This window comes from Aethalodelphis obliquidens, unplaced genomic scaffold (genome assembly GCF_003676395.1).
Source record: "Aethalodelphis obliquidens isolate GAN/ISIS:26980383/991018 unplaced genomic scaffold, ASM367639v1 scaffold5, whole genome shotgun sequence".
NCBI lineage: Eukaryota > Metazoa > Chordata > Mammalia > Artiodactyla > Delphinidae > Aethalodelphis > Aethalodelphis obliquidens.
This window is the reverse complement of record NW_020837949.1, coordinates 73691722-73718291: the sequence shown is the minus strand read 5'-3', so window position 1 is coordinate 73718291 and position 26570 is coordinate 73691722. Positions and strand designations below refer to the sequence as shown.

Below are 26570 nucleotides of genomic sequence, written 5' to 3'. Positions count from 1 at the left end.
TGGTAATAACGTTTTTCAGTAAGATTAGAGTCCGCGGGGTTAAGAATGGTGGTAGAGAGGTCCACACCTGATAACCAGTGAAATCGTTAGCTGACGATTTGCAGAACACTATCCCTTTAAAGGGCTAGATTATATGTCCCGTTGAGATTGGGGACAAGAAACACTGGGAAACGTGACCGAAAAATTTGCCTCTGTTTATTCAACCACTATTTTATTTAGATCTGCCCAGTGAAACGTGGTGCCTCTACACAGGTGATCTGTGTATGATCCGGGCTGACAGATGCCAACACGGAGGTACACAGGGACACACGGGAAAGAGCACCCCCCCCGTGTGTCTAAGGATGGCGAGGGGAAGGTTGCCAGGAAAGGCAGGGGCAGTAAAACGTGACATTAGCCTTCCCACGTGCAGTAATTACCTGAAAGCGGGAAAGGAAAGGCTACTAAGGGAACCAACCATCTTCCATCCATCCAAAGCCTGTGGTGTGAGAAACTGCTGTTTTTACACAGGTTCTCTCATCCCGTGGGCACAGCTATTAGGCCAGGTAGGAAGTATCTAAAATTTACCTGTGAGGAAGCCAGCTCACAGAAGCTAAGGAAAAATGAACTTTCATAAAATGAGGAGATACTGAAATGTAGGTCGAAGGACTGCTAAAAACAGTAGGGAAATGGACCACAGAGCAAAGAGCCCAGGGAAAAAGGCAGCAAAGCAGTTCTCCAGGGTGAGGGCCACAGCAGGTAGCACTGACACTTCCTGGGACCTTGTTTCGTTCACAGTTGCCAAGGAAGCAGGGTTGAGTGAGAAATCATCCTGACAGACCACCACTTGGAGGAAACGTCTGTCTGAGATTGGGCCGTGAAAGAGGAAAGGCTTTTAAATGTTCACATTTAAACTTGGGTCACAAGGAAAATTCCTGCCAGGTTAGAACATGGCCCTGGGCCTTGCCCCATATTAAATTCTTTCAAATAGCTGGTTTTAGGGAAAACATACTCCATGATAGATCCCACAAAGAAGAAAGGCAACAAACAGGAAAAGCAAGGATAAAAATGTTGTCACAAGAGGGTAAACACTGCAGCAACAAGTTTTTCTAAAAATGAGTGATTGTATAACAAGATTATGCATTAAACAGATAAGGTAAGAAAAAGTGAGGAAATTAAGTTGGAAAAAATCTCAGAAAAGAATTACAGAAATGAAAGCACAAAGTAAGCAGCATAAGGCAGAATAGTAAAAAAAAAAAAAAAAAGCAAACGGAAATGGAAAAAAGGAGTTAAAGAGTTAGAGTAGAAATAAGACGAATGCTGAATGAAACAGCACACGTTTAGTAATACAGTTCTAGAAAATGTGAGTTTTCCTAAGTTACAAATTTGAATCATTATAATCAGGGACATATGTTGCAAGAAAATATGACACATAATAATCAACACTAAGATATATCTTAATGTGGACTGGAGACAGAATCCTCTGGACAGCCAAGAAAAAATACGAAGACTTTATATAAAGGGGAAAAAATTATGTTAGCTTCAGACACCTCCACAGCAGCATTTAAGCAGAATAGAACGAGGCCTACAAAATCCTCTGACAACGAATGGGCTAAATTACTTTTATAACCAGCCGAACTGTTATTTGAGTATGAAGACAACTGATTATATGGCACGAAAAACCACTTGCAAATCCAATAAACAGGAAGGTATAGAGAACCCAAAAAATAAAAGTAAGAGGAATCTGAAATCAAGACTTTTAACACACTTGTTTAAACTTGAGAAAGAAAAAGGGTGGCAGTCATAAAAACAAAATTACAAAACTAGGTCAGGCAAAGGATTAATCTCCAAAATTTATAAGCAGCTCATGCAGCTTAATAACAAAAAAACAAACAACCCAATCCAAAAATGGGCAGAAGACCTAAATAGACATTTCTCCAAAGAAGATATACAGATTGCCAACAAACACATGAAAGAATGCTCAACATCATTAATCATTAGAGAAATGCAAATCGAAACTACAATGAGATATCATCTCACACCAGTCAGAATGGCCATCATCAAAAAATCTAGAAACAATAAATGCTGGAGAGGGTGGGGAGAAAAAGGGAACCCTCTTGCACTATTGGTGGGAATGTAAATTGATACAGCCACTGGGAGAACAGTATGGAGGTTCCTTAAAAACTACAAATAGAATTACCATATATCCCAGCAATCCCACTACTGGGCATATACCCTGAGAAAACCATAATTCAAAAAGAGTCATGTACCAAAATGTTCACTGCAGCTCTATTTACAATAGCCTGGAGATGGAAACAACCTAAGTGTCCATCAACAGATGAATGGATAAAGAAGATGTGGCACATATATACAATGGAATATTAGCCATAAAAAGAAACGAAATTGAGCTATTTGTAATGAGGTGGATAGAGCTAGAGTCTGTCATACAGGGTGAAGTAAGTAAGAAAGAGAGACAAATACCGTATGCTAACACATATAGAATTTAAGAAAAAAAATGTCATGAAGAACCTAGGGGTAAGACAGGAATAAAGACACAGACCTACTAGAGAATGGACTTGAGGATACGGGGAGGGGGAAGGGTAAGCTGTGACAAAGCGAGAGAGAGGCATGGACATATATACACTACCAAACGTAAGGTAGATAGCTAGTGGGAAGCAGCCGCATAGCACAGGGAGATCAGCTTGGTGCTTTGCGACCACCTAGAGGGGTGGGATAGGGAGGGAGGGAGACGCAAGAGGGAAGAGATATGGGAACATATGTATATATATAACTGATCCATTTTGTTGTAAAGCAGAAACTAACACACCATTGTAAAGCAATTATACTCCAATAAAGATGTTAAGAAAAATAAATTTAAAAACTAGGTCAGGTACTTTCCCCTCCCCTCAAAATAAGCAACGTGAAACTAAAAATTCAGGGGAGAAACAGTAGGCAAGAGAACAGGAGACAATTGAAGACACAATGAAGATCAGCCAGAACTGACAGACTCACCGGGAACACATTGGGGGGACACACAGATGGAACGTAATGCGAGTTCAGGCAGGTGAAGAGAATGGCAAGGGCAATATTTGGAGAAAGAAAGGCTAAGAATTTTACAGGGTGGAAACACCTGTGGCCTCCCATTTGTAACAGCACACAGTACCAAGTAAGATGCATTTTTAAAAGACCATACCTAAGTACAGCAGTAAAAATTACAGAATATTAATACATTAAGGGTCAAGAGAAAAAAATTCTTAAAAGCCTCCCAGAGACAATAACTTAGCTGTGAAGGAATGACAGGTATTTATGAACAGACTCACTAGCTGCAATAAACGCCAGAAGACAATGCAGTTATAACACTGAAGTTCTGAGAGAATATAATCGTATCTAGAATTCTACATACAGGTAGACAGACCATTAATCGAGTGAGAGGGCAGTAAAGAGAATTCAGACACAATACCATCTACTCCCCACCACGTACACTGGAAGCCGTGTACTTCCTCCTTTAGGGCAATGAAGAGGGGATCCGGGACAGAGGAGCCCCAGGTGAGGTGTGCACAGCATCTATGCTGCCGCTGCTTGTTGATTCAGCAATGAGTGGCATTTTTGCATTCTGTAACTGAAGGTTCCAGAGAAAATCTGACTCAAGTCATGCTTGATTCAGAGAATCTCAAGCCCAGTTTCTTTCCTTTCCTCTTTGCCTTTTTCAGTGCTGACCACGTGGCCCCAATGTGGCCTGAACTTTACTTCCTGAATTTATGCCAACTGGAAAGGGGCTCACTTTTATTTTAGGATTAAAAGTAAATAGGACCCTGTGCCAAAGGCGTAAAAGACGAGAAAGAAAAGAAATATACAACAGAAATACAGAAGTTTTGCAAACATCTCTCAGGGAACATCGCTTTGGTGGCTATAATGCAGTAGGGCAATTCTTACCATATCTATGGCTGATGGCATGGTCTCTGGATATGCACTTTGTGGTGAGGAAAAAAAAACCAGGTGGCTGGGCTTTAAAATAAGTCATCTGACATGATTTTTGCAAGTGCACAGTAGCTGAACTATGACAACTCTCTACAGGTGACACAGGTCAAATATAATGTTGTATACTTTTAACATCATTTTTCTGAATGATCTATATTCCATACCACAAGAGTTTTATAACTGCGTTTTCTCAAACATACCTCAAATTCACCACAGGCCATCTTTGCAAATGACCTGGACAAAAGCATCCTAAAAACATTCCCAAGGGACAGTCTGTCAACAGCAAAAATAAGTCTTGAAGAATCTCATGACAAAAGTTTAAATGGTTTTACTTCTCTATTTGTCATGTATACAAATTACTTATCTATAAATCACTTATATAGAAGAATTAATACTTGGATTGTCTTGGGAGAAACATGAAATCTGTCTCAGTCGTCTGTCAAGTGGAGATATTAATACCAGTTCTACCCACATCATTTGGAGTAGGAGAGCTTATTTGGAAATCAAAGTACAGAAAAGAAAAAAAAAGCAACAATGAACAAAGAAATCTATACGTGTTATTAAGCAAAAATAATCGCCGACTGGGGCTTCCCCGGTGGCACAGTGGTTGACAGTCTGCCTGCTGATGCAGGGGACACGGGTTCGTGCCCCGGTCCGGGAAGATCCCACGTGCCGCGGAGCAGCTGGGCCCGTGAGCCATGGCCGCTGAGCCTGTGCGTCCGGAGCCTGTGCTCCGCAACGGGAGACGCCACAACAGTGAGAGGCCCGCATACCGCAAAAAAAAAAAAAAAAAAAATAATCGCCAACTGTAAACAAAAAAATACTGTGGATTAAACTAAAGTTGAACTACAGTTCCAGATCAGGAGGAGCTTAAAACGTCTAAAGGAAAAAGTATTGACTTTATGTTGCATTAGAAACACCAAAAGTGTTTATGTTACAACTTCAAGAGTCTTCCTAAAATAATAGGAACTGTACAGGGATAAACATGGGATAAAGAAAACTTAAACCAACAGAAGTCAGAAAAGTTTGGAAAAGAAGCAGCTAAGAAAAATAGAATTTAGGAAGCACAAAATAAGACGGTGGAGATAAGTCTAAAGTTATTGCTATAAAATTTAAGTGTAAATATAAATCTTTTTGATTGGAAATATAAAATCTGAGTTTAGATATTCATAGCATTAACAGAAATCCATTGAGAGGCTTTGCTCACTCTTCCCTGCTGTGATGCTTTGCTGCCGTCTGTGGCATTTCCACAGGGCACCTTCGCTGGGTTTGCACACACACACCCTGCACCCCCCACCCCCAGCAAACCCCTGCGTGCCTGGGGGGGGGCAGTTCCAACGTGCGGTCACTTGGAATTCTAATGGGACCTTCCAGTTTAAGGATGAGCGTAGCATTCTGGTTCGTGGAAGAAAAATTTAGGAAGGTGAGAAGAAAGAAAGAACGTCCATGTGGAAAAGCCAAGAATAGAGCCAGCCTTGTGAAACTTCTGGTGCTGACTACCAAGGCCAAGTTGTGGTTGGAGACAACACTGGCTTTCAGGGAGCTGTGAATTTCTGTCCCTGGCTTTGTGGCACGTCACTGCGGTCACACCCCCAAATTGAAGGCAGTCTGGTTTACTGCGTACCACTTTAGGAGTTCGCTGTGAAATGGCATTAGTAATCACTGGCTTCGAAAATAAGGGTATAACATGATGTGAGGGTAAACTTAAAATGTGCCTCCCGTGGCCATTTAAATCTGATCCACTCAGGGAGGGAATTCTGTTCTCCACATTCTTCAGATGAAAAACTGAAACACAGAGGTCAGGTATTTTGTCCTAGATCAGATAGCTATTCAGTGAGAAGCAGAATTCGAATCTTGCTCTGAGCCTGACCTCTAATTGATTTTTGCCTTTCACTCAAGTGAAACTGGTGGTGGCTGGCACAGTTATGGCTGAATACAATCACAAAGTACATTTTTCATGGTTCCTATGAGGCATAATTCCGAACACCAAACCAGCCGTGAGGCTGGCGATGGCCGGCAGCAGCAGGGGTGGGGCACTTACCACAGGGCCAGGCCGTAAGTAGACGGGTACGCCAGTTTGCTCCAGCTTTCTGGTACTGCATCGTGACTCAGCGCAGACTGCTGGGCTTCCATGCCAGGACACAGCGTCAGCTCCCCCTTGCAGGGAGAAAAAAGGCCACATGGTGAGTATCGTTTAATGTGAAGAAGGCTGCTCTAGTCTCACTTTTAAACTTACCTTCAATCCAAGGTCTAATTGTTGAAGTGACACCCGGATTTCCCGAAGGAGAATATTCATCCTCTCACATTCTTGGAAGCAGACAAGGACATAGGGGCTTCTGTCTGGGTTTTTGTGCATTATCTCTGCCATGTTGAACTCTTCTGGAAGTTTCTCCAAAATGTCATCCAAGACATTCTTAACCTTAAATCATTAACAAACACAAAGATTTAGCTCCTTTCTATTTCAATTTTGGTCATGGTGACTATATAGCCTCTATTTTTTTTTTTTTTTAAGTCTAAGACTGTATCATACGACTCCCAAAGATGCTTGCTCATGAGTTTAAAAGATGCCTACTAACTCCCAGGAGCGGGGCAGAGTGGCACCGCCAACTCCCTCAATCGGTGCAGCCCTCCCCTCCTTGACATCCCACAGTCTCGTCAGGGAGGTGCTACTATTTGTTTGTAGTTTATTTACTGTTAGCATTTAGGGAACATAAGCACTCTCTCTCATCGACTACATTTCATTTCTTTGTAAAGACATGATCAGAGGATGGAGAACCCCAATATCTGGGTAGGCCATTTTGCAATCTGCTATTTTAGAAAAGTTATTTGAAAAGTCACATGAACCAAAGATGCCCTTTACACTTGAGTTAATTCTGGTGACTCTGCGATGCTGCCCTTGCAACTGACACATCCTAAAATTTGGGGGGCAATTTGGATCAATATTTCCAACAACAAGGAAGCCTCTATCTTTTGTAGCTGTTGCCCTAAAGAAATGAAGGATTTGTTCACTGAAGACGTGCATATGTACATAGTGCTCTGATGTGGATATTTATTCCAACGATGCAGTTTTACAGAGCTGGGAAAACCAACAAATACCTAAGAAGGACAAAAGGTCGGAAGATATTGCCTGTCTTCAGCCTCAGGCAGCTTTCCCTCTTTCATTTATTTCTCGCATTACTGCCTGTGGCTCTGACGGGATGCGTGCAGATTGCTTTATTAGCACCCTGGCAGGTCATTTGTCAGATCCTGAAATCTTGAGCTTATTTACAGCAGCAGTACAGAGTATGAAACACAGCGCTGTAGAGAACTTAGGTCAAAGAAAGGCTTTGGGACTCAGCTACAATCTGGTTTCCTTCACTGGCCCTTTCTAGCTGTCTGGCTTTGGGAGGTAACCTAAGCTTATCTCCAAAAGAGATTCCGATACTACTCAGAGCTGTTGCAGATTAAATTGGCATATTTGTAAAGCACTTTCTATAGTGCCTAGTATATAAACGCCTAGTAGGTGGTGGTTGGTACAACCAGTCTGCTTGTAGGAGATGCTGAGGCATCTTTACCTCATTTGCTTTGCATTTTCTGGTGTAATGATCAGCTGCCTCCCTGGAGAGATTGAAGCCCCAGAACCAGATGAAGACCTCATCCACCTCTCTGCATCTATTAACACTATAGATCTTCCCAAATGGATGGATTTTTAAATACGTTCATCTTTTTAAAAATCTAAATTCATATAGGGAAGATGTTAGTATATAGGATAAAACGTGCTGTAACAAATTCTAAAGCTTCTAAATTACAAACAAGTGTCTCAATGAATGGGACCTCACTATAATTAGACCTGATGTTTATTGTGTTTCCACACACTGAATCCTTGATTGATAATTCTGAGAGAAACAGAGGCTAATTTATTGAGGGAAAAATAAGCTCTTCAGGTTGTACATTAATGAGAAGTAAGATTTTAATCCAAAGGTAAAAAAAATTATTTGATGTCCATTTCTCATCCCCATCATTCTACGGTAATAAGAACCTTCAAAAGAAGGATAATGCCAATCTCCCAAGAAAAGGTGAAAAAGACACTGTAACAAAATGACAGAGCCAAAAACACACTGAATGAAAGGCAAGCCACACATGTGGAGAAGAAATTTGCAATACATACACCTAACAAAGGACACACATCTGAAATAAAAGAGTTCTTACAAATCAGTAAGAAAAAGATTGACAACCCAGTTAGAAATTGGGCAAGCAAGTGGAACAGGTACTTCACACGAAAGTGTATCCAAACGGCCATAAGCGTATGAAAAAATGTTCAGTATTATTCCTTAACTGAGGAATGCAAAGTTAAAACCACAAAGAAATACCATGACTCCTAACAAGACCCCAAGAAGCAGGAGCAACTGGAACTCATACACACTGCTGGTGGGTGGAAGTGTGTAGGAGTGGTTGTACCACTTTGGAAAACTGGGAGTATCTACTAAAGCTGAACATTATACCCTTTGATCCAACAATTCCACTTCTGGGTATACAGGAATGAGTATTATGAGCAGATAGCTTTGGGAGTTAACCTTTGTATGCTGACAAAAGACTATACAAGAATGTGCACGGCTGTGATAGTCATTGTAATGAAAAGCTAGAAAGAACCCGAACACCCATCCCCTACAGAAGGAGCAAATCAAGAATTTTATATATATAAATAAAGAATTACATAGTAAAATACTAAACAGAAATGAACCATTGGTTCATGCAGCGACATGGATGAATCTCACAATGAAATGTGGAGTGAAAGGAGCCAGACGTAAATTAGTACATCCTGTAAGGCTGCATGTATTTGAAGTTTAAACACTGGGAAATCTACTCCATCTAGTCTGTGGCGACAGGTAAGGAGGGTGGGTACCTTTGGTCTGGGGTGCAGAGGGTACTGATCGGTAAGGGGCGGGGCTATCCTTTTGGAGTGCTGGAAATGTTCTGTACTTTGATCCAGGTGGTGGTTATGTGCACACAAAGGTAAAAACTTCATTAGCTGTGCACTTAGGATTAGTGTACTTTACTGTATATACAGTATAACTCAATAGAAAAGAAAGAATGACCCTCTACCTTGTCTTCTGTGGACTGTCCCAGCTCTTCACCGCTGAGTGCATTCCTGGGCTGCATCTCCAGCAAAGCTCTGAAGAGAGTGTTGGATGTGACTGTCAGGAATTCTATTTCAGCATCTGGGTGGAGGCCATACAGTGCTGGGCTTTCCGGAGGAAGCATCTCTTCTATATACTGGTGGTAGCCTGAATAATCCAGATTGGGTGGGGCAGCAAATCCTGGTGCCAGCATCAGTTCACCATCAACCTTCAACCACAAAGGAAAAGTCAGTTATTCCAAATCTAAGTGGACATCAATCTTCATTTCCCAAACACCTTGAGAACACTCCAGTAAGATGGTCCCAGCACAATGCTGGATCGATAGCGAGCTCTCTAAAATATCTCTTGACCCTCTTGTAATCAATCACTCTGCTCTGTGTATGGTACCACGCTGACCTCTGGGGAGGAGTCCAAGGAACACACATGAATCCCATCCTTAAGAAGACCTGGTGTGCGGTTTGCTTGGGGTAACACGATACATGCACACAAAGGGAACGGACAGGTGCTGAGCCATCTACTGTGTATTGGTCACCCTGTTGCATGCTTGAAGTCATTGATTCTCCCAGATATCCCCATTTCGCAGTGAGAAATTGAGGTTCAGAGTAACTTGCCTGGGCATATGTTTGATTTTAATCTTAATTCTGAACTCATTTTAGTATGACTTAATAGTACTTTCTGCAGTACTACTTCAAACTATTTTATGTATTATGCACGTAGATTTTGTAAACATGCATAATTACATGTGCCTATCTTAAAAAATACGTGGGAGTGTGTGTAACTAACATGTTATAGGGCAGTATACACTAAAAGTCAAATGAGTGCTACCTCCCCGTGACTTTGAGCTTCTCAGGGCAGAGTCTGTGTAGCTCATCTCAAGATCTGTAGACCCTGGGGCAGCTGCTAGCTAGCACATACTGGTGCTCAATCCAAAGTTGCCTAATGAGTGAGCGGCTGGAGTTATCAGGCATTAATCACACCCATCCACTTCATTCAGGCCGGGGAGAAGGGTTAGACATTCCACTGGGAAGAATGCTCTCAACCAAGGCAATGCAAGCAGAAATACCAAAATGTAACTAAACAACTTATGGGCCTCAGTCTCTGACCAGCTATAAACGCAGTCAATCCAGCGCTTATACTTTTCTGGTTAACTCAGTGTGATCTCAGATTTTTTTTCCCCGATTGTTCTTTAGTTCCCAGGGGACCATTACACTTCTGTTTAATTTTCCCGGCCTCTCTTGCTGTGAATTCTGTCTACATGCACTTAAATGTACAGGGAATGCTAGTTTTTAAAAACCATCACCTAATGTAGCTATTTTAGGCCTACAATTTTAAAATCGTTTTCTGAAAATGGGGTTTGTCTCTGTAATTGTGTATGTTCATGCTATCTGGTCCCCTCACTATCACCTGGAGACAAAGTGGCTATTCATTAATTCATTCAATCGTATGAACTGATCACCTAGTATACCCCAGTAAGCCGTGGAAGTATAAGAGATTCGTATGACCTAGTTCTTAAGGAACTCACAGTCCAATGGAGACAAAATCAGCGCGATTTTCTACACAATCATGTCATCTGTGAGTAGCGGCACTTCGTTCCTTCCTCCTCAAACCTGCAGTCCCAGATTGCCCAGGGAGCCCATGTCCTTAGGGATGATGCTCAATTGCTCTCCTGAATTCAAAAAGGCACTTTAAATGTTAAAGTCAGAATTTCTATTTTTATTTTGTATCGGGAGAATTTTCAAGTTATCCAGTCTTTCGTATTGCCAGAAACAGAGACCTGGACCCAATAAACATGAGAAGGAGCAATGCAGACTCTCGTGACCAGTATCCATCAGCTAGGCTTGTTTTATTCATTTATTCACATTTCCTATCATTTCACATTTATATATCAAAATAATCAAAATTAAAATTGTACCTGACTCAGCGTGACCAAAACAAAACTGTGAAGGGGATTTAACCTCACCATTACTGGATAGATAAATTAGCCAAAATAAAAATGCGGGCACAAAATATGAATACTAAAACCAGAAGTTAGACTAAACATCTCCAAGCCAAAATGTATTCCCTACAAACAAGGACTTGATTTTCCCTATTAGTGCTCAATAGTTAAAAGAAAATTTAAGAGCCACAGTTAATTGTTTTTCAATGCAGCCAAAGTTAAACAGAATTTCAAGCAAAGAAAGTAACCAAAAAGTGGAACCACTTGGAACTTTTCAAAATGCCTGGGGACTGGACATTTGAGTGAATATTCATAGAATGCTGGTGGGAGTGCAAATGGTCCATGTTTTCTGGAAAGACAATTAGGCAGTCTGTTTACAAATATGTGAAGAGTGCCTTCCCCATATCGGGCAGTGAGCAAAGCAAAGGCAAACAGCAAAGTCAACGGGAAGGGCTAGGTTTATAGCCAGACAGATCTGGTTCGGTTTCCCCCCACCCCGAGCGGTTTGGTGGTCTTCAAAAAATGACAGTTTATCTGAGTTTCAATCTCATCGGTAAAATGGGGATCCTAATAGCAACCTAAAGAGTGTGGCCATGAGAATTTAACGACAATGTATGCAGATAGCTAGGCACATAGCAGGCTTTTTACAAAGGTTAGTTTTAGTCTTTCCTGTGCCCTAGAAACAGACATGATTACCTCAAGCACACCCTAATTTTCTAGAAGGAAAAACAAAACCTGAGAATGTCCTACTGTAAGTTCCTACTATGATGTCAAACAAGTAAAGCTCGATAAGCAAGGCTTAGTTCACACAGAGACTTCTGTTCTCTTACTTTAAGAAATCTGTGAAAATGTCAACATACTCAAGGAGCTCTGGGAATCCTGATTCTAAATCCAAGCCTTCTCCCATCCCACTGAGAGGCTTTTATGAAAAGCTGCTTCTTGCTGATGGGACCCTAACTCTCTGCACTGTGGCCACCTGTCCTGCCTTTGGGGGAGGGCTGTTTGATAAAGTTATTGTTAGGCCTCAAAGAATCAGTAGTTCTAAATTAACATGTCTCCAGAGAAGACACACAAATGACTAATAAGCACAGGAAAAGATGCTCAACATCATTAGTCTTCAGGGAAATGCAAAACAAAACTACAATGTGATACCACTTCACAGCCACCGCGAGGATGTGGAGAGAACGGAACCCTCGTGTATTGCCAGTGGGAATATAAAATGAAGCAGCCACTTTGGAAAACAGTTTGGTGGTTCCTCAAAACATTAAACATAGAGTTACCATATGATCCAATAATTTCATTTCTATGTATATACCCAAAAGAAGTGGCAATGTATGTCCATGCAAACACATATATGAATATTTAAAGCAGCGTTATTCATAATAGCCCCGAAGTGGAAACAACGCAAATATCCATCAACCAATGAACAGATAAACAAAATAGTGTATCGATACGATGGAATACTATTTGGCCCTTAAAAGGAATGAAGTACTGATACATGCTATAACATGGATGAACCTTGAAAACATGCTAAGTGAAAGAGGTCAGACACAAAAGGCCCGATATTGTGTGATTCCATTTATACGAAATGTCCAGATTAGGCAAATCTAGAGACAGAAAGTAGATTAGTGGTCGCCTGGCGCTGGGGAGTGGGGTAGGTTGAGGAGGAGAGGATGCTGAGTGACTGCTACTGTGTACCCTAATTTCACAAATGAATAAACAGAGGCTCAGGTTCCGTGATGTATCTAAAATTGCACAGCAAACACAAGGGAGCACTGAATTTGAACCCGAGCTTTTTTGTCATTTTGTTTTACTTCAAAGCCCAACTTTTAAGCTGTTAATATTTGACAGCTTTCGGGTGACCTGGTACCTTATTTTCCAAAAGTAACTTACCGTATTACTTGTTTAGCATTGCCAAGTATGCACCTTACATGAGAGAAGAATATTAATTATAATTCCCTAACTTTGGCCAGGAACCCTCTAAAGCACATTGCCGTTGGGGAGCCCTCTCTAAATGCCGTGTCATTTACCCAACAAGAAACTCATTCATCCTCCTAACACGACAAAGCCACTGAAAGCATTCCAAGGTTTGACCACGTGCCCATGTAACCAAAGACACTATTGCCAAATAAGTTAACCAATGTGAGAAGCGGCTAAAAGACATCCTGCAAGATGCTGAAGTGTTAGCTTAAGCTCCTAATAACGTAAACAGCATGAGCAGGAAACATCTGTATAGAACAAAATAACTGGGATTTTGCAGTTTCTGCCACCAAACCAGTCAGTGCTTTAGCTTGCTCTGGTTGAGTTGACAAGGTAGTGCTTTCTGGTGAGGATGCAGGACTGCAAATGGGCATCTCCATCCTGAAAACCTCACCAGAGCAGCATGGAAGGGCAGGTACCTAAATTTCTAAAGGGCTAATGCACACACCAGAGATGCCCCTCAGGTTGCATCATCTATATTTATTTTACAATTATGTGAATGGGAGTTCAGGCTTGTGAAGGTTAATGGACTGTCCCGGTTGGCAACAGTAATTCACTCTCATCCTCAGGCCAGAACCAGAGAGGGAAGAGCAGAGTGAGTTTGTCGCTCTGCCCCTTGACCTCCACCATCATTCAGAGAAATCAGCCTCTGTAAAGGTAGCACACCCGACCCTGTTTATCTTTCCCATCTCCATGGTAACGTACTCCCAGACCTCTTCTGAGGAGTGACTTCCAATTGCGCTAAATTGAAAGTGTCTTTCTGACCCGTGAAACCTTACTCATTAGAACTAAGGAAAGACCAGGAGACTCACAGTCAAAAGAAACAAATAATGGTCACGTGGCAGGAAAGCCTTTTTTTTTTTTCCCTGCCTTGTCCCCAAATTGTTTAACATTATTAAAAGTAGCAAAAAATAATCTGTCCTCCATTTTCTATATGAGACTACATACAGTACACCATGTTTTCTAATACATGATTATATTACTTCTCAAAATGGACTTGAGGAAGGCATAATGCTTTTAGGAGATGAAGTTCTCAAGAAATTATAAACAGGAGGTTGCTCAAACTATTTTTAAAAAAAATACACGGCACAGCTCTAAACACAGTTGGTGTCTTGCCCAAGTGGGAGTAGAGATGGCACGGTGGAGGGTGCCTTGGGTTTCCAAGAAATAATCAGGCAATGGCCATGAACCTGGAAACCTTTGGAGAGAGACATGAGAAAAGTATGCCACCACTTTCAGCTACTTCAGTATGGAAGACAAGGACTGAGTGCTTTTTCCAGAAAACCCAGCACCAGCCACAAACCATGTGGGTGTGTTGGTGCACACAGACATGGGGCTAGCAAGATGAGAAATGGGAAAAGGGTACCTGGCCTCTTTAAACTCCAGTACAAGGGAGCTCTGCCCCTTCCTCACAGAAGGAAGAACTGCCCTCTCACATCACCGCAGTTTTCTTGAGCACATATTTAGTTAGGAGTTAGTGATCAAAATTTAGAATACTCCATGGCTTCTGTGCCAGAGAAAGAACTCTAGAGTTCACTTGTATCAGAGCTGCTGAATTGAAATCAATACATCTGGCTAGAGCCCCTGCCTGGGATAACTGGGAGACCTGGGGCAAATCACCGTGACCCAGTCTCTTTGTCTATGAAATGGGGTGACAGTGTCAGTGCTGTGTACCTCACGGGGTTATCTCAAAGATCCAGTGAGTCTGTGCATGGGACGGTGCTTCATGTGGGCACAGAAACCACCTGCGGTGGTGGCAGGGAGGTGTCTTGCTAAAACACAGATTCGGATTCTGTGGGTCTGGCACGGGGCCCAAGATCCCACACTTCTAACAAACTTCCAAACTCCCTGGAAGGTGTGCCAGAATATACTCACAGAAGGCCAAGAATCCTCAATAACGTTCAAGAATTATTTACATAGTGGAATCAGTTTAAAAAATTCTTAGAGAAAGCAAACTATCGCTTATATGCAGAATCTAAAAAAAAAGAAAGGGATACAAATGAACTTATTTACAAAACAGAAACTGACTCACAGACTTAGAGAACGGACTTTTGGTTACCAGGGGGGGAAGGGTGGGCGGAAGGCATAGTTAGGGGATTGGAACGCACACAATGCCATATTTAAAATGGATAACCAACAAGGATCTACTGTATAGCGCAGGGAACTCCTCTCAATATGATGTAACAACCTAAACGGGAAAAGAATTTTGAAAAGAACAGATAACGTGTATGTATAACTGAATCACAGGGCTGTACACCTGAAACGAACACACCATTGTTAATCAGCTCTACTCCAATATAAAATAAAAAGTTAAAAAAGAATCTTACTAGAACTTTCTCCTCTGTGAAATGACTTAAGAAATGTCTTACCAGAGAGGGATTCATGAATTCTTCTAAATACACCCGACACAGTTTGCGATCCCAGTCATCTGTGATGTGGCCCCCGTACATGATCTCACCAAAGAGGTAACGGAGGTCTTCCCATGGGACCTGGCGGGAGAGGGGAGGGGAATCATGCAAACGTTCACTTCTGGGTTCGGGGCACCTGCCTCCGAACAGTCAGTCAGCAGCAAGTGCCTCTCTACAAGCCCCCACCTACAGGAGCATTTAAAAGAGGTTCAGGAATTGTCTGAATTGCCAGGATTGAATTGGCTGAGAATTATTTTCAGTGTGTTTTAATACATTCAGTGAGCTTTTAATGAAGCGGAGCTTTTAATGAAGATTTTAAAGCAAACCAGATTATTCCTAGAACATGTTATGCAGTTAAGGTTTACACATTCAGAACCTCATCTAAAAACCACAAGAGGGTGTTGGTTCATAGGACCTTTGAGGGATGACATTTTTATGATCTGATTTATACCAGGTTTTATGATCTAAATCAGGGAAAAGAAAGAAAAACCTATACAATTTGAATTTGGGGTGTTACTTAGAATTCCATCACCTTCCAGAAGTCCAGGCAAACCAAGCCGTTTGCCACAGATTGATTTGAGGGCTTGGTTTATGGCATGACTGGCCTCCATGACTGTTCCAAGTGCTGTAACTAATGACTGTAGTATGTTTTATTCAAGGAATCACCGTATCTCCTCTTTATTTGGCTTCGCAGGGTTTGAAGCCCCTCTTTGCTACCCTTTAGCTTCCTCTGGGTTTGCAAAACATGCCAGTTTGTGATGAAGCCTTTCTAGACAGAAACCTTTATACCCTTGGGGGCAGCATACTGCCTCCCAGCAGTTCAAGTAAAAACTTAATTATAGCCTTCATTTGTTGCATGATGTGACAGAACAAGTAAAATTGCTTCAACTATTCCAATGTACTTGGCTACAACTTTATTTGAATAATTTGAATAAATGAACGTCTTCCTTTTAAGCCACTTTGATGTGAATGAAAAATAAAAGTGGCTACACTGTACCATGCTCTCTCAGCCATGCCATGGACTACCTCCCATAGAACAGAAATGGATGGGAAACAGAGACCTCTTAACTTTATTTCTCTGATCACATTTAATTAATGCCTGCTATACATTATTATCTGATATATAGCTCCCTCAAGATTTTAATCAGCTAGGGATCTATTCTTCTCAATAATTGATTTTCTTCCCACAAATCTTTGTTTTTTTACAAATACTTTTTTTTTTTTTTGTAACCCTTCCCTTGGCACAGTGGTACAGCCTGAAAAAAATGTGAACTTGTTGTTACTCAGTAGAGGTCTTCTTGGGCATGTCCCCCAAACTGTACTCCACAGGGTGGGAGAAAGGTACTGCTACAGAAAAACAATTTTTCTTCCTACTCCCTCTAGGCTTTGTAAAACCAAAGTCAGACGTTACATAGCCCCATCCCCAACCTTAAATGTAAACAACCAAATGATGTTTTCAATTAAAGCCTTCCAACCTTGACATTCAAGAATTTCCGTATGGTGAGACTTACGAAATTCATATGGAAAAATATCGAAGTTCTTACAATAGTTAAACGTTGGCATTCCCTAAGACGTAATCTTTAGATCTCTCAGTTATACTCTGTAACCTTGATGATCTCATCTAATCTCATGACTCAAAATATCATCTATCATCTGCCTACTTCCAAGTTTATACATATACCTTCCGGAAAAGGGCATCTTGTACAACCAAACTATGTGGGCACATCAACTTAATTCCCAGATCTAACTAACTTGCTTCGTGATGTGATGTGTGGTGAATGACTTGGGTCAAAACATCTAAGACACAAGAGCGTGTGTTTAAAACCTAAAGCTGTCTTGATGCTGGAACACCCGTGGGAGAAGCAGCAGGACATAGCACGATTCAATCGGCCAGCTGGTGTTGCCGAGCCTCGGGATGTGAGAGCCGGAGAGAAACATGAGTCAACCCCTCTCCTGCTCCCCTTCATTCCTACCTCAACTGTGTACAGGGTCCAGCTGAAATAGGATAATATTCCTGGCCTCAGCCTCCTGGGCCAGTAATGAAGGACTTGAATAAAAGTACTCAGTGGTCTATTTCATTTTCTACCCAGAACTCTCCAGAACTATTATAATAGTCAATTCTACCTGCAACATTTTAAACAAAATGTGCTAAGATCAACACAAAATAGTATTTATGAGAATGGTCAAAGTATGCTCAAAGTGAATTTCATAAATTTAAAAAAATGCTAGATATGGAACAGTGATCATCACATACCATATTAAAGCCATTTATCTTGGATACAACTTATTCAAAATGTGTTCCTTGGGAGAACACACCCATGTTATGTACAAAGTGTACATATTCAGATAGTAGTCAAACCATCTTCAAAGCTTGAGAAAACTTTGATAACAATAATTACCAAAAGAACAAAAAAGAACCATTTATACATAGAAACATGGTTGAATGGTTTTAAAGGCCCTTTAATAGAAAGTGTGGCCTAAAGCACCATGCCTGGTTGGTTCTGACAAACATACCTCGATTTTAACAGATTTAACTTAATGGAAAAAGTTTCCCTTATGAGGACTAAGCCAGAATATCCTTACAAATGATTCATCCTTCTTGAAATCCAGTCACTGAGTTTATAAGAGTTTACACAAATGTTCTTGATGAAGCATTCCCGTTCCCATCTGTAGAACACATTTTAGCTATGAAATAAAATCATTCATCTACCTTTAACTTCAAATCAAGGGGAACATTACTGAAAAAGTCACAACAAGGTGGCATCCTTAATACATAATAATGACATATGCAGGAAATGCACCATTATTTATACATGTGACGTGCTGTAAATTGCTTCCATCATCAGAACTAATTGTAGTGATTATTAATGCAATGTTATGAACTGTCAGAATTGCTGTATGTAATTACATTTGTGCAAATGCTTCATTACCTGCCTAATGAATCTGGCATACATGCACATGTAAACCACTGTTTTTGTTAACATAATGAAGGACATTTTTTTTTTTTTTTTTTTTTTTGCACTAAGCTGCTGATGTAGAACCGGCTTGACCCATCTCATAAAGTTCGAGCATCCACTGTTGTAAAACCTCACACTTGGCAGAGGATGCATATGTAGTGTCAGCTATTTCAATAATAGCTTCGAAAGAGAAATTATGGTCCACTTTGATAGTGCCCAAAGACTGACAGATTCAGTACACTCCTCGGAAGAGGTTATCTGGCCACTGGCACTTACGTTAGGGTTTGCCTCTAAGTAGTTGCAGAGGACGTTGGCGCAGATGGTGAGGTCTCCAGAATTGAACGGATAGCAGCGGCTCCAGCCCTGGGGGCCAAACCTCAGTCTCCCAGCAACACAGGCATGGAAGTAGCACAGAGAGAAGAGAATGCTTTTAAACTCCTGCCCCTTGGAGCACACTTCAAGTGTATCCTGGGAGAAAAGAAAGAATGTTTGATCATCCATCCATATGGTTTCCAAGGGCAAGGGTCTGAGTTTTCAATCGTCTCGCAGAGGACTTTGAGGGAGACCTAGGACAGAGGTAACATGCAGTTTTAAGCTAGGAGAGCATAAGAGAAGACTGGCATTTGCCAGTCTGTTGATTTAAGAGGAATGCTTTTATTTTGCTTCAATTATTCTTCTGTTTCACTAGAAAATGAGACAATTCATTTTGCCAGTGGTAATACTGCCTGACATCAATTTCCCCTGCAAAAATGTTCTTGTACGATCTGTTTGACAAAAGGCCATCATCTTAATTTCATCACTGTAGCGGAATATAAGTTAATGCCAATTCTCCATTCCTCCCGGTTCCATAGTAATACCGATTATCTGGGAACACAGCCACTCATCAAAAAGCAATCTCCCAGCCCCTCTTGAAGGCAGATGTGCCACGTGACCAAGTTTTTGCCAACAGAGTTTGAGCAGAAGTGACGTATGCAACTTTCACGTCACTTGCGTAAAGGGAAATTGCTCGGTCTGGTTGTCGTTCTTTTCCCTTTCCTATGAGCTACGAATGACGATGACTGGACGACTTGGAAGCTGGGAGTTAGGTACGGTGGAGGCACCACAAGCTTGGGTGTGTGGCTGATCTCATGCACCAGAGCTGCCAATTACGTGTGAGAGATTATCTTGTATGAATCACTATAATTTTGTACTGTCCCTTGACTGATACAACCACCACGACAAATGGTTTTCTTCCAATGAGCTGAAAATAAAACTCACTGTTGGAATAACAGAACAGCATATGGAAGATTGGAAAACATATGTCCTGTAGAGTAGATCCGTAAGATGATTTTTTTGCAAATGCAGAGGGAAACCTGGTATGCTACACTGATATGGTTATGGCCCCCAAAGCCATAAAATTAAAAGGTGAAAAACAGCCATCTGTGTCTTAAGGGTAGTACTTTACCCATTCTCAAATCTGGCAGTCCTGTGAGGCAAACAAGGAAAAACGGAGGCTGGCTCCTTCAACTGATGGTGGGCAGCGGAGGAAGGTGAGGCCAAAACAGCACCTTCCTGCCTTGTCCTTTAAAACGGTCAAATTACACCCGGTCTACATTTGAATGGATCTGACAATGTGCGCATCTATAATACAAAATATGTTTAGCCCTTTTGGGGTGGGAGCTCAGATCTGGCCTCCCAGAGGCCTTTCAGTAAAAGTCTAAACCAAGCCTAGATTTGTTCTCTTGGTCCAGGACCAGAAGAGCATTTTCGTTTCTTTCTCTATCGCTGTCATCAGAATCCAGGGTTACCACCAAATACAGTTCTAGAATTGGCCAGGCCACATACACTGCTGACCCAACTGAATCACTAGGCTATTCTCAATGACTAGGCCACTTCTAGGAAATTTATGGGGCTCAAAAATATACAGTCATTACAAATAACTTCTCCACAGCTAAACCTCAAGTAAAGGGCAAGCTTGTGAAAGAAGAAAAGAGAAACCATGTAAGTGGAATTAATGTTGAAGGATATAAAAATACATTGCTTTTAAAAGGAAGACATTTCTAGGAGACCAAATGGAAGTGACAAAATTTTATGATCCAACAAGTCACCTAACACCCTCCCTGAATTACATATAGTCCACGGAAAACCCAAGTACTACAGTTAGTACATTACTTCCGTCTATATACTTCATATAACTGACCTAATTTTAGCCTCACTGCTAAAAAAAACCAAAATCGTAAGTCAATGCCCATTTCATTACGCTCTGATAACATAAATGACATGAGAAGAAAATGTGAATCAGGCATTCCTAAGAAAAATACGAGTCTGCCTAACATTCTACACTTCAGGTCAATTGTATTTTTACAAAGCAAGTGATCAAGTGTTTGTATCAGAAAATATACAAACAGCATTGTGAACAGAGAACAGGCATCCACACACACATAACAGTGTTGCATGCACACAGATGCCAATTTTACATGCACAATTACCATTATTTGTTTCTGCTGCAAATCTTACAGAAAAAGAAATTTACATTCTTGCTTCAAAAATCTGGTTATCTGGGGATGCAGGGAGCCCAAACATTTATGACATCTTCAAGAGGCAGTGCTACTGAGATGAAAGAGGGTTAGGTAGGCAGCATCCTAAAGAAAAGGTTCTTTACATCTTGGTCACTTACTGATCATATTTACATAAATATTCTAGAATGTTCAAGGTAATAAAGGATCAATATCAAATGCACTTTGTTCGCTATGAATACACATGTCAAAATTTGAGGATAAATTCTGACTTGGGGAGAAGATTAAGAACACAGATTTAATTTGACTTGAAAATCAAAGCATGAAAAATGAAAATACCTAAACAGAACAGTTAACTTGTCTAGATCCCTTAGGTGCTTTTCTCATCCAAGAAGGGCAGCCAGGCAATAGGAGCAACTGGGACCCATTTACCTAACCCAAATGAGAACCAAGGTAGATGGCATTCATCACCCTCTGTCCACGTCACAGGCTTCAACAAGATAGGGCCACGGCAGTGACACAGAACATCCAGGATGATACAAGGAGACTTGGGAGAGGAGGAGGTCTGTGATGGAGACCACTATCTGCCCGCCCTAAAGTGCCTTCCTGCTGACTTTTAGCTGGGCATACACTGCCCAAGATAGATTTACTTTTCCAGCCTCTCTTGCAGTTAGGTAATGCAGTGTGAATTAGTCTGACCAATAAGTTGAAAGAAGTATTGTGTATTAACTTGCAGAATGAATCTTTACAAGAAAGCAAACATGGTCCCTTTGTCATCTTCTTTGTTCCTTCTCTCATCCTACTTTCTGGAACACAGCTATGGGAGCTGCCACCCTCACTGCCACTTGGGACCACGGCAAGCCCATCCTAGAAATGGTGAAATGTAAGCAAACTGGGTTGATGACAACTCTGTGGTGACACAAAGGAGCTCTGAATGACCTAGCTCCTGAATTCTCATGTGGCAGAAATACCTTTTTTAACCTTGTTTAAGCCACTGTTGTTTTGTACTTCCTTCATAATTCTAACTGATAAAAGGGTTCTAGAAACCTATACACAGATAGCCAGGGAGCACAGGCTAGTACCCTTGAATTACATAATCTGAATAAAACCCACATTTTTTTCTAACATAATAACAGTTCAGCATTCATAAAAGACTTAAAATTTTTAGATTTTCTTTAGAATCTTTTTTTTTAAACATCTTTATTGGTGTATAATTGCTTTACAATGGTGTGTGTTAGTTTCTGCTTTATAACAAAGTGAATCAGCTATACATATACATATATCCCCATATCTCCTCCTTCTTGCGTCTCCCTCCCACCCTCCCTATCCCACCCCTCTAGGTGGTCACAAAGCTTTAAAATCTCAGGTTTGGGCTAGAATAGGTTTGATGGAAAGTTTATTTAGTGAATCACATTGATTAGCTTTGCTTTTGCTACTTATGAACAAATTTAATCTTAATATTTCAGAGCCTTTCCAGTGGATAAGAAATATTCCCCCCTGAAGTTCTTAAGACACTTTTCAATAAATGTAACCAATTATTGTAAGGGGTTTTCTAAGAAGCAGTAAAAAAAAAAAAAAACCCTGATACTTTCATAAGTAAACTAGAACATGCTGTTCTTAACTGGGGAAGGAATTCATGCATAGGCTTTGGGGGATCTGGTCATCCCTATGATTGTATGCAACAATGTTTTTTTAGTGTGCATTTCCCTGGGGAGAGTATCCATAGTTTTATCAGATTATCAGAGAGATGCTTACCAAAAAAAAGCTGAAGGACAACTGGGCTGAAGCCTGTTTACTCATGAACTGCTCACTTTTCACAAATAAAGACAATTGTTCTGGGAAGTTGGATAAATCCTATTTAAATACGTCAAACTCCTCTTTTGTACTTACTTTGAGAGAGAGAGCTTGAGAATGTCACAGATGGCCAGGAATTATAAATTGAGGGAAGATAAAATACATGCCTGTCTTAGTTTGCAAAAAAGGATACTTCAAACATGTAACAGACTCAACAGAGTTTTTGAGTGCCTTTTGTTTACACAGCCCATTGGGTAAACAGGCACAAACTACTCAATTATTGAATTGAGCAATTAACTGTATTCTTCAAAACTATATTCTTAGGTGGCCAATTATTTTAATGCCTTCATAATGTTGGTTTTCTCGTCTTAGCCCAGAGGGACCTAGAGAAAAAGTTAAGCATGTGGGCATGTTTCATAGAGGATAATAACATTTCTAACAGGAGGCTGAATGTTTATCACCACATCATACGCGTTTCCTCTTTTGGGCTTATTCTACTTCTCCTAATAAGAATGCTGTTTATCAAGGATTTCTAAGAAATTAGAGGAAGGAATGGGAGCTCAGAGAAATAGCAACAAAGGAAACTGACAGACTTGATTATGACACAGACAGATGTGGTAATTTGAACAAGCAGACTAATGGTAATAGAACTGTCATTAATTTATAAAGGTACTAATTTATTTGTTTTATTTTGGAAGGACATGAAAATGTAAATCTGAAGGCAGGATGGATATAATCTAAAAAGAAGGGCTTTAAATTGACTAATATCAAAACCAGATCAAAATATTAAGTCGTATACTAAAACTCCTGCCACGTCATCATTAGCGTCATCAATCTTCTCAACGACGTCAATAAGAACAATGGCTTTTTCTCTTTCTATGGTTTTAGAGATACTAGTCTGCCATGTTTGTCTTCAGTAAGCAAGCTCCTCAGAAAGGTACGTGGTTCATTCTTGTTACACGTGTGGCTGTGGTTTTAGGTCTCACAGTCTTGTGAGAAGACCTGGACTTCAGTGTCAGACCAGGCTGCTTCTGCATTCTTACCTGATCAAAGTTGTCGAGTGCAGCATGCAAATTGGCCAGCATTCCTGTGGGGGGCTCATTAGTAATCTTGATGGAATTTTCCAGGAGTCCTGGAGGGATGACATGTTCATTTGGTGTAGGTGCAGACTCAGCACTCATGAAAACCCTGTAATCTCTGTGGCTTCCCTGGCTGAATCTTTCAAGGAGTTTCTCCAAGGTTCCAAGCCACTTGGCTACCAAATGGACATTCTGAAAAACAGCATGGTTTAGAATTCCTGTGAGACTGAAGTACATTACTTAAATTATAGGATTACAACATTCTCCTGTACATGAATGAGTTGGAAACTCACAGAACCACGGTTTAAAGTTTCCTTTACTAGCGCATTAGGGAAAAAAAATAAACCAAGTCAGAATTGAACACTGAACACTTTAAGTGCTCCAAATCACTACAGTTTGCCTTTGTAAAACAAAATCTCCTTCTAACACTCACCTACTTCCAACACCCGCCAATCACTTCTGAGATGGAGTTCTTGATACTTTTCTTTGTTACAGTTCAAACTCAATTACTAAGACTTATCTGGGTTAGTTTAATCAAGTATAAAAACTAAAGGCTAGAAATGCACCTGATCCCCTACTTCATTGTTACTGACGGAAATCTCCTCTACTCAAACTCCTACTCATTAGTATATGAAACAAACGTAAAAATATTTTAACAGTGACTTTGGAGTCAGGGAATAGAAAAATCTCCAGTGAGCCATCGTTGTACACTGGCATTCTCTGGAATCCAGCCTGGGAACCATTCTTGAGGATACTGGCTTTGAGACTGGCTAGATTCTTGCGGCCATTTGTCCAAGGATAGCAGTGTTTGTGCGACATTTTTAGCCAATACACGTATCTTGAAAACCACCCATGTTGCCCATGAAAAATGATTTTTTTCCATTATATTAATTCACAAATCATCTGGTGTGCCTCTGAGACAAAGACCGTGCCAGTCTGCTACCTTAGCGATAGTTTTCTCTGGAGTGTGGGTTTCTGATAAAACGCCAACTAAATATCCTTAGAGGGGCTATCTCTGATCATAGTAATTGACCAGCGCAGAGTTTGGTTAGGAACTCATTAACATGTGCATACATATCATCTGCCTACGCTGACAGAATTTAATGTAAATTACAAACAATATAACAAGTTCCTATTATGCTGGGCTTCTCACTCGTCAAAGAATGCTTCTCTTTTAACTGCCAATCAAATGTATCCTAGAAACTTTCAGAAGCTGCCAAAAAGCCTGGGATAGTCTCTCCTCTCCAATTATTCCATGTGTGGAGAGAACTAGTGAAAGTTACATTTTAAGTTACCGGCTTACCACTGAAAACAAAAATCAAAGGTCTAAAATAGATACCCAAAAGGAGATCCTTCACCAAATAAGGTCTTTTGAGACGTTTTTTAACGGTAAAACTTACAACTTGCATTTCTTTTTTTTGGGGGGGGGGGGCGACGGGTAGTGCAGCATAGATATAAAAATAACAGAAACATTTTACTTTGACCACTATGTTCTCTTGAGGAGGACTGCACCCTCCCAGTTTCTCTCCAGTCTGAGCCGCCGGATGCATGAGAACTCGCAAAGTACGTTCTCTTTTGTGGGGAGAGCTCAGCATCTACCCAACGGACCCAGCAACAACTGCTATCTCTGGAAAAACAAAACCTCCACTGTTACCCGTCTGACTCTGTGAGGCTCAGAAGGGACACACCATCCCAAGTCCCCATACTGAAGTCTCATCTAAGCAGTAGGTTTTACTCTCCCAGAAGGTTATATTCTTCTTGGACACCGGGCAGTTTCTCAGTGAATCCAATTTTATTTCAAGCAGAAACGCAGAATGCATCAACCCCAGATACTGGAGACATTAAGGAAGGCCAATGTCATATTTGCATGAGGGTGGCAGTGTGGGCTAGCGGAAAGAACGTCGCCTGCTGGCGGACAGACTCTGCCACTTTCCTGCTGTGTGGCCTGAGGCCCTCCAAACCACTCTGAGGCTCAGTTTTCTCACCTTTATAATGGGATGACAATACCTCCCCTTGCAACCTTGCTGTGATGATTAGAGATAATGTATCCTACAAGTTGCCTAGTAAAGAGCCTGACATATAAGTAGGAACCTTTGGGATCACTGTGCTGCACTCAAATGGCCATGTCCAGACCTGCTGAGACAGCTGGCGCACCCTGCTGAGGAAGGAGTGAGCTTGGAGTTCGCTCGGCCCCTGGGTGCCCCCTAAAGCTTGCCTGGGCTCCACTGGTTCCTGGATTCTTGCTAGTACAAACTAACAAATGTCACTCGCCATCTGGTTCTATATGAACAAAGGCACTAGCCACTGCAGTGGCTGACTTTCAACACGCCCTGAAAGGAGTTCAGGGCAGAGATCAGGAATGAGGCGTTCTGTGTTCTGGGAAAATCTGGTAGAACAGGCCTTCAGATAGTTAGATATTTTCGGGAGAAAATTTTATGAGCTCAATTCCTTGCATCTTCTCATACCTAGAAGAGCACTAAAATCATGAATGGAAACATCTGCTCCTCGTGGCTAGCAGCAACCTTCAGCGGAGATGTGTGCCTGACTGCATGTACCCCCTTCACCAGAATCACATAGATACTGACCTCTCCCCTGCTACCTCTTCGGATCAGTTCCTCAGAGCTGAGAGGCTGTCTCCCAGGCTACGGTCCTCATTAAGTCCCAAATAAAACTGAATTCACAGCTCTCACGTTGTCCGGTTTTTTTTTGTTTTTTTTTTTTTTTTGGTCGACACTAGAATCCCCAGTGAAGGGAACCACCCCAAAGGACACTGGATTGTAGAATCATAGACCCATAAAATGTGAGCCCTAGAAAGGCAAAAGAGACCAAGTACTCAACCCCTTAATTTAT

The 26570-nt window shown here is 41.1% G+C and overlaps 1 protein-coding gene and 1 long non-coding RNA gene across 2 annotated transcripts in view; one reads left to right on the top strand and one right to left on the bottom strand.

The window, feature by feature from the left end:
* The window catches only part of DNAH11 (dynein axonemal heavy chain 11), a 320226-nt gene that overhangs the window by 2892 nt on the left and 290764 nt on the right, over window positions 1-26570 (bottom strand). Inside the window, 6 exon segments of the mRNA XM_027102655.1 lie at window positions 5996-6111; window positions 6191-6373; window positions 9037-9279; window positions 15357-15476; window positions 18629-18820; window positions 23685-23912. Coding sequence (XP_026958456.1) covers window positions 5996-6111; window positions 6191-6373; window positions 9037-9279; window positions 15357-15476; window positions 18629-18820; window positions 23685-23912 — 1082 coding nt within the window.
* LOC113618464 (uncharacterized) lies at window positions 71-26570 on the top strand. Its single transcript, XR_003432021.1, has 4 exons — window positions 71-918; window positions 23340-23578; window positions 25222-25444; window positions 26190-26570. It is a non-coding gene; the product is annotated as an uncharacterized LOC113618464 (long non-coding RNA).